At 35.9% G+C, this 9733-nt stretch overlaps 1 protein-coding gene across 1 annotated transcript; it reads right to left on the bottom strand.

Moving 5' to 3' along the window:
• Window positions 1-441: 441 nt before the first annotated feature.
• LOC121303867 (immediate early response 3-interacting protein 1) lies at window positions 442-6278 on the bottom strand. Its single transcript, XM_041234714.1, has 3 exons — window positions 6150-6278; window positions 2703-2804; window positions 442-1774 (listed from the first exon to the last, which is right to left on the bottom strand). The coding sequence occupies exons 1-3, from the start codon at window positions 6238-6240 to the stop codon at window positions 1719-1721; spliced, it is 249 nt and encodes an 82-aa protein (XP_041090648.1). The 5' UTR covers window positions 6241-6278; the 3' UTR covers window positions 442-1718.
• Between the last annotated feature and the right edge of the window lie 3455 nt (window positions 6279-9733).

The raw sequence follows: 9733 nt of genomic DNA, 5'->3' as shown, positions 1-9733 counted from the left end.
ATTTGTGTCTCTGTGTCATTCATTATGCTGTGTGTGGCGGCATTTCCAATTGCTTAAACAAGCGTTTAAATGTATCGAGAATCTAGCTAAACGTTTAAATGTACAGAGAAAAGTTGGTCGCATTGAGACATGGCTTCTTACTATATACAGGAGATCCTCTTTTCTAATGCGGGCAAATTGCCCATTTCTTTTGCCCAAATCTGCCTGCATTTGTCCATAGAGGAAAAATACAGTATTCCAAGGGGATTCTAACACAACATTCATCTACTGAAGTCAGGACTGAGGTGCCTACTGGCCCAGTCCCTCACCTTTCACAAGCATAAAATGGTGTACTGCCAACCCTAATCAAATCATTATGCATGTTACATTTATAGTTGCTAAAGAGTACATTATATTGATACAGTGACCTTCTAATATAAGGCTATATCATGAATAAGGCCATTATCTTGAATATTTATTCACAATTAATATTAAAAATACACATCCCAGCAAACTGCAATTGCAAACTGCTGTGTAATACTTAATGGCATGAGACTAATGCAATGTAACATGAACAATTTGAGACACATTATATTAAAACCATACAAAAACTGAAATGAAAATTGGACAAAACCAATGCAGCACAGCGAATGGTAAGAAACTATCTGGGAAAAAAATGCTTCACACGTTTTCTTTTGGGGCTGAATATCTTCTTAACATTTTTACACAATGAGATAGTTCCTTGTTTAAGTTGTTAGATTCCCTATCCATATTTTTCAAGTGAATAAAAATAATCCCCTCAAGAAGCACTCAATTTGTGTAGGTATTTAGTAACTGGTATCCCTGAGAGCTATCCGACAACATAATAAAACATTATACTTGCGCTTTCAATCTTAACCACAAATCTAAAAGGGATTTGCTCAGTGTGATGTTTTTACTTAAAATGTTTTTCATGGAAAATAGCTTGCTGCTGCCTTTAAAATGAAAATATTGACAATGGTATAAAAATATAATACCAGACTTGACATTTCATGACAAACTCATAACACCTCGGGACTGGAGAGCTTCTGCGTTTATCTGACAGGATAAAATACTCATCTAAAGCTCTCAGTATGTTTTATTAGCCCAAGGGCCAGACACCATATTTAAGTCCTACAGTAAGCCGTTTCTCCATGAACAAAATTTTAAATGAGAAAAACAACAATGTGAATGAATTATCCACAGCAGCGCTGTAAAAAGTGTGTCAAAACCGGTGGGATTACAATGCACAATTTATTTCTGCAGGAGCATTAAAAAAAACAAAAAAAAACAAAAAACAAATGGTACTTTCAAGTTGGTTATTATTATCCAAGCTATTTGAATGTTCCGTGCTATTTACTGTTCACCAAGCTGTTCCACTACCAAGCTCGTTTTGGTTTGTTTATAAAGTATTGATTACTAGAAAAAGGAGCTGGTTACTGCTGAAAAATTTACAAAATAAATCCTGCACTGTATATTATTATTTTTCAAATACTTATTTTAATCAGGTTCACAAAATGTTATATACGGCTTGCTGATCCCACTCGATGTTAAAATAAAAAGGCTGGACAAGGTTACAGAAGAAGAGATGCTGACTGTATCAGACATATCTAGCAATATCAAAACAATTATTACAAAAAAAAGTAGCCTTAGGTTTCCAGATTTTTGTTTTTAAATGGAGTCCAAGGTGCTGGCCTTTCTCCTCTTCTTGCTCTCTTGATCTATCCAAACAGCAGCAGCAAAACAATAGCCACAGTGTTCACAATTATTAAGGGTACTGAAAAGAAAGAACAAAATATTCCCTTTAATATTTATATTTAAAAAAAAAAAAAAAAAAGATGACGACGGAGGAAATGCTGGTGGCAAAAATGTTGGTGTCCTCTATACTGATTAATGATTAATCAATATAGTGATAATGATTAATCTAATTACATTTTATGGTGACTTTTAAATTCGATATTTTACATACTGTACATCCCTGCAACCACTGTAACTACAACACTGGACATCACCATGACCTACATAATGCGCCTGAAAAACTGTTTTTCTAGATAAACATGTTTGTGGTATATGGACGGAATCAAGGATCCTCACAATTAAGTAAGTATAAAATATGGATGTACAGACAGGTTGTCTCCTTATACCTTAAGATTATTACTGAATAACAATGTTTCTAGATATGCCAGCTCCATATATGCTGAGTCTGTGATACGCTCGATTGCCTGCGCTAAAAGATATCCAAAACAAGTTTCTTAACAACTGATTAAGTGCCACATTCAAATAGAGAAGTCGCTATCATATACCCCTAATTATGAAATGAATAATTCATTGAGCTAAAGTACATTTAATCACAACTGATCAAGCATTTCTCTTCAGTAGATGTATGCAAAATTGTGACACATCCTGTATGTATATTTATGAAAACATTTTTAAACTGTTTCTTCTGCATTGCCATTTATTCTATACTATTTTGTACAAACTGTTGATAATGTACAACATGGTCATCAACTGTTTTCATTATAGTGATGGATGTGTGTTACTGACATACTTATTTCAATTGTAAATGGATACATGTATATTTAAAACAATATGAACATAAATAATAACAACTATACACCTTCCAACTGGTTCAATATCAGCATACTATTAAATGTTTACACATGCTTTTCATTTCATACCAAGATATTGGCATATTGATAACTTGCCTCTCATAACTGTCCTTACAGACCGAACGAGGTTCATAAGTTGTGATTTAATTCCTGGTTCATCACCAAATCCTCCAATTCCATGATCTGCTCCCCAGCCAACTAAAAAGATGGAGAACAAATTTAATAATTATAGATCTTAGTGAATCATGTAAACAAGCAAATGTAATGGTTTTAGCTCGTTCAACGCAAAACTTGATTGATAATAAATCCAACTTTGTTTCAAGGCATGATTCTCATTGGCATCGCTCTGCAACATTTTTACAGAAATGCCTCTTGTTGAATGAGAATATAGTGAAAGATTGACCAAAACATGTTTTTCTTCTTTCAAATAGGGTTAAACTAATAATAATAATAATAATAATAATAATAATAATAATAATAATAATAATAATAATAAATCAAACTGGGAAAGACCTCACACATACCACCCAAAACATTAAAAAAAACTTGTTTTGTTTTTATAGAAAAGGAAATGTACAGCTATCACCAAAAGTTTTGCATTACCTATAATTCAGACACAATAATTCAGGATTCAGACATAATAAAATAAAAAAAGATGTATATGAACATAATTTAATCTTTTATTTAACATCATGTTACCAAAGAAACTGCAAAATGATATTGCAAAAGTCTACCGGAAGCCATATTAGTAGTACAGTATTTCATGTTATTAATAATTCTGAATTAGTCATTTAGCAGATGTTTTTTATCCACTGCGTCTTAGAGACTAGGGGGTGAACTATGCATCACAACTGTTATAAGACCTCTCTTGAAGGATGGAGCACAAGGAGGTTAGGTGACTTGTTCAGGGTCACACACATTGAGTCAGTGGCTGAGCTGGGATTGAACTGGAACCTCCTGGGAACAAGCCCCTTTCTTTAACCATTGGACCACCAAGCCTCCTAGATTTGGTCACATTTTAAATTTATCAGTTTTTCATTAACTATATGGAAAACTACAAAGCGGTATGTAATTCAATATGTTAATGTAACATTATTCAGCAGGTTTCATTCAACATTTGTTAATTCTGTAGGGTGATGCAAAACTTCTGGTCACAGCTGTATCTTGTACAAATTAAAAAGGGATTAAATGACATAGAGGTGTTGTTCAAATATATATCCTGGGATAAAACAGATCAGAAGAAATTTGTTACCATTTATTGTACTCATACATTTGTTTTGTTCCATATAATAATTAAAAAAAAATGTGTGCCACAGGTAGGGTTGGCACCTTACACACTACCAAACCAGGCCATATCTCCCAGTCAGTCTAGGTCTATCAAAACTGGAGTATATTGTAATACGGTTATTGTAAAATTGTATCCATAAATATGTTATTGTAATCATGGACATCAACATTTGCTTATCCACATACACACTGTATTGCACATCTAAAGACTATATATAATTGGATGAAATGCAGGAATCAGAATGTATCATCTAGGCTGTCTGGTGGAGCCTTATCATCATGTGACACTACTATCAAATTTGATTGGCTGGTATTGAAAATGTTGCCCTTGTGTTGCCTGAAAAACAGAACACCGTCCTAAGTGGGAGACATTTCGCCGCCATGTTCCCGGATGTGCGGGGGGGCCAAACGAGGTGACAAGCAGGCAACATCTGCCACCCCCTTGTTGCCGTCGACAACTTGCCCGTGTAACCAGGCCTTAAACATTATGTATTTAATCACACGCAGATCAATTTCGTTTTTAACTTTAAGCAACTCATGTATGTCAAAGAAAATATTAAAGTAAAGTTGGTGTTTAAAAAAATGAACATTTGTGAATCCGAGCTTGTCAATTCCTGCCACCCAGACACAGAAGCCAATTCCCGGACTGTCCAGGTCAAACACGATAGACGGCAACCCTATGAAATACCTTTGAAAATATAACTAAAGCCTCTTTCATACTGACATGCTCTACCTGGATCAGGACCTGGTGTCATTCGGGTCAGCTACGCGATTTCACACTGCTTTTGATAAAGCAGGGCTGACCTGCGTGACATATACAAGCACACAATGCGCATATCAATGCCCCGGAAGCAGCATACTACAGACGCTTCAATCCAAGCTTCTCTGGAATAAATCGTCGACACAAATGTTGATTAGAGCAAATGTTTCTTCATCCCTGTAGCAATCTGGCTCATGATGTGTCTCAATCAACAAAAACATGGCTAAACAGAATAAACAGAAATGTTCCTTGTGGAAGTGAAACCTTCATGCAGGCGTGGCTGTTTGTTATTTCCTCAGCTTACGAACGGCCGTCATGCATTTTGTCCCCTCAACCCAGGTCAATGCCTGTCCACCTACATCTTGAGGTGGGTCGCTGGGACCCAGGTATGTGGTTTCACACTAAGCAGGATTGTGAGCCGGGTAGCCAGAACCTGGGTCAGGACCCTGGTAGACGTGCCAGTATGAAAGGGGCTCAAGTCTATCACTGTCTGTCTCTGCCCAAGAGACTAATTATGTATGTATTTATTTATTTATTTATTACCAAAACAATTTTACTTTCATCTGTTTGTGTGTTGACTCTACAGGATAATATAATATATATTTATATTTATTATATATATATTATTACATTTATATATATATATATATATATATATATATACACACACACACACACACACACACACACTTGTTACTGTGTGTGTGACTGAGGGTTTGTGAATTAAAGGGATATTTACATGTGAGTATATAGTTTTGGTTTGAGGTTTACAGGTACCCATTTTTAAACGTGTGTGTGTGCTAGACTTCCGCAATTCAGAGTTTTCAGAAAGGGGAGAATGTACACAATTTAAAATCACAGATGTTTCTTTTTAGCTGTTAAATTAATGAGTTTTGCTTTTGTTGAATAGCAGAAATAAGTATTTATGGGAAGAAAATAAACAGGGGCTATACAATAATTGTCAGACTGATGTGCACAGGTATACAAGAACACCTTTTTCTTTAATGTTCGCTATGCACGTTTTTACTGCACTGAATACTCGATATGTACTGCATGAAAACACACTGACATAATTGTAAGCTATTACCACATCCTTAGCAGCGTTTTAAGCAACTACATGCCATACCCTCATCACTTTTTGGAGAAAAGTGAGCAAATCTGCGAACAATTTAATGCAATACAGTAGTAGGCTTGATAGTGAGGCTTGACAGAAAAAAAGTATGCTTTTCCTTAGACTGACACCAGTTCTAGAAATAGTACATTGACACATTTTCCAAAAACATTTACAAGGCTTTTGCTTAAATATGCATTCCATCCAGACAACTGTGCATTTGTATGCAACTTTCAGGCGTAACAAAACAAGGACTAAAAGTTGGCCGTTCTCTATATCGATGTGATGATGATGATACACACCCATGATGAAGCCTGTGTGCACCTGCGAGAGTCATTATCCTCAAAAAAAAACAAACAAGCACTACACTAGGACATGCACTTACTTTTGCTGAGGAACCTCTCTTCGTGGAGGACAGCAACTGCATTTACACACAAAATAGCTGCCTGGATTAGAGAATAGAGAGTAAACGCCATGCTGGCACTGTCTTGCTATCGGTGACGTGTTTCTATCAGCTGGGACAGTGCCTCGAGAAGGACAAAGCTGGTTTCGGTCTGAAAAACGAAACGTAATTTTCAAAACGGTGGTTTGTCTTTCATGAATATGTTCTCCAGCGGGTTTACAGCCACGTTATGCGTTTTTTTTTAACTTCACAGTACCAAAGTGAATGTCGTTCTTTATGGGTGTAGTGTTTGTGCTGTTTTATTGTTTTCTTTCTAAAATATGGCTCTGTAGACTAGAGCGTTAACTATAAAAAGGGTCACAAATGACTGCAGCTGTAATATACACTATTGTGGATATATTTTTTAATGATTTGCCATGTGCAAATATTGTGTACATATCATCCACCTATGTTTACAATCTACGCGTGGATAAAGTATGAAAAGTGATTAAACGCCATTTGCATACCGTGGTTTAGTGACTTGGACTTATTTAAAACATTTGGTAAATTGAAATGCACTGCAGTTATCTAGTTTAAATTGAATACACTTTTACAAAATTAATTGTCGAATCAGATTTGAATTTTTTTTTTTTTTTAATTTAATCACTTTTTCATTACCTGTCTGACTTTTTTTTAATGGGTTTTATTTAAATATCTACAAAGATATACACAACTGTACAATACATTTTACAAAACAAATAAATAAAAGGTTATGGCAAATATTGAGAACCATATCAAGACCAAGGAAACACCAAGCAAGACTCACAGATGTGTTGGTCATTGAAAGGGGTATTGTTTGAAAGGTTTATGTGATTTTTTTATTATGTTTACCAAGTAAAATGCACTGACTCGCATTTAAGTAAATTGTTACTTATGTATTATTGCAATACACCTTAAATACATAAATAAACCCTACATTCTCACATGGAATGACAAATGTAAGATGAAATATTCGTGGCCTCTAAAGTTAAATAAATGTACCATGTCACATCTTTTGCGTGTTACAGCCATAATGTAGTAGTGAGCCGTAACTGTTTTCAACAGTTTACAACAGATACATGAATATGAAACTTATTTTCTGTGTCAATGGAATAATATTATATGGGAGCATGTGATAACTGGCATGTTAAGTGGTCTGGTTAGGTTTTATCAAGAAAGGAAAAGTCTATAGCCTAAATGAAGCTTCAGCGGCTCAAAGGTCACCAAAGCAAAGGATTGCTGTCAGAGTTTGGTTGAGGTGTCAGGCAGGATAATGTCGGTCATAAATTAAATTTCCAGCAGGGCATCACTGGGCAGCTTCACAATGGAGAGAGGCTTCTCTGAAGACCTCTCTTCAACCTTGTGGATGTAGAAGAATGGCAAAGTTTATTTCCGATGTTAAAACCGTGGCACTGCCGTTTCGCTTCAAGCCAAGTTTTGTCACTTTGGTTTCCTCAAGTCCGTCTACAGAAGATGCCTGTCTTTGCCTGAGCCTATGAAAACGAATGTCATTAAAATAACTGTTGTATTATTGTATTTCATAAATCTCAACAAGGGCTTGTTGACAGAGTATTAACACACTGGATTCTATTAAATAAATGTAGCCTCTTTGTGATTTCCCATTTTCTATGGAGTAATAAAATCAAACTCTCCAGAGGTGAAGCATACAGTTTGCTTCAATTTAGGACATGCTGATTGTGTGTTTGTGGTGTCTTATGTATAGAGGTTTAATTTAATAGCACCAGAAAATATGAAAATACCAATTAAATTAAATTAAGGTAGCAACCAAGTCTGTATCTATCACCAACCTCTCTGAATATTAATTGTAATTAAAATCATAAACTTTTGAATAATATGACACTGTAGTCCTGTAGTCCTGCACATGAAGAGTGGGTTTTGTGTGTATATATTGTAAATAAGTGTGTACATTGTTGTAATTAATTTAATGAAGTACCTGATGCTCCTGGGATAGCCTGCCTGCTGTGTGTGATTGCCAGCTGTGGATAATCAGCAGGTAAGTGTGTTCCAGCGATCGGGTATAAAGAGGTCCTGTTTGTTCACTTCGGGGCTGCTGCAAAGCCATGGACAACGGGCTAAAGAGCGTCCACGCTACCCGGACATGGAGACCTGTCTGCGTAAGCCTGACTTCTATTATATGCAAACTTATGGAAACTATAATAAGATCCAAAATGGAAAATTACCTATATGGTAACAGGGTCCTGGGAGACAGTCAACATGGTTTTAGGAAAGGGAGATCGTGTCTAACTAACTTGCTTGATTTTTTTGAGGATGCAACATCGATAATGGATAATTGCAAGTATATGACATGGTTTATTTAGATTTCCAGAAAGCTTTTGACAAAGTCCCGCACAAAAGATTAATTCACAAACTGAATGCAGTTGGGATTCAAGGAAACACATGTACATGGATTAGGGAGTGGTTAACATGTAGAAAACAGAAAGTACTGATGAGAGGAAAAACCTCAGAATGGAGTGTGGTAACCAGTGGTGTACCACAGGGATCAGTATTAGGTCCTCTGCTATTCCTAATCTACATTAATGATTTAGATTCTGGTATAGTAAGCAAACTTGTTAAATTTGCAGACGACACAAAAGTAGGAGGAGTGGCAAACACTGTTGTAGCAGCAAAGGTCATTCAAAATGATCTAGACAAGATTCAGAACTGGGCAGACACATGGCAAATGACATTTAATAGAGAAAAGTGTAAGGTACTGCATGCAGGAAATAAAAATGTACATTATAAATATCATATGGGAGATACTGAAATTGGAGAAGGAAAAGACCTAGGAGTTTTTGTTGACTCAGAAATGTCTTCATCTAGACAATGTGGGGAAACTATAAAAAAGGCTAACAAGATGTTCGGATACATTGTGAAAAGTGTTGAATTTAAATCAAGGGAAGTAATGTTAAAACTGTACAATGCACTAGTAAGACCTCATCTTGAATATTGTGTGCAGTTCTGGTCACCTCGCTATAAAAAAGATATTGCTGCTCTAGAAAGAGTGCAAAGAAGAGCCACCATAATTATCCCGGGCTTAAAAGGCATGTCATATGCAGACAGGCTAAAAGAATTGAATCTGTTCAGTCTTGAACAAAGAAGACTACGTGGCGACCTAATTCAAGCATTCAAAATTCTAAAAGGTATTGACAGTGTCGACCCAAAGGACTTTTTCAGCCTGAAAAAAGAAACAAGGACCAGGGGTCACAAATGGAGATTAGACAAAGGGGCATTCAGAACAGAAAATAGGAGGCACTTTTTTACACAGAGAATTGTGAGGATCTGGAATTAACTCCCCAGTAATGTTGTTGAAGCTGACACCCTGGGATCCTTCAAGAAGCTGCTTGATGAGATTCTGGGATCAATAAGCTACTAACAACCAAACGAGCAAGATGGGCCGAATGGCCTCCTCTCGTTTGTAAACTTTCTTATGTTCTTATGTTCTTATGTTATCAGAGAAATCTACGGCACTGGCCGAAAACTATACAGAAAAATTATATTTGAAAAAGTCATCCCGATATTATGCATAA

This window comes from Polyodon spathula, chromosome 2 (assembly GCF_017654505.1).
Source record: "Polyodon spathula isolate WHYD16114869_AA chromosome 2, ASM1765450v1, whole genome shotgun sequence".
Lineage (NCBI taxonomy): Eukaryota > Metazoa > Chordata > Actinopteri > Acipenseriformes > Polyodontidae > Polyodon > Polyodon spathula.
The sequence above is the reverse complement of the archived record's forward strand: the minus strand, read 5'-3'. Positions and strand labels throughout refer to the sequence as shown.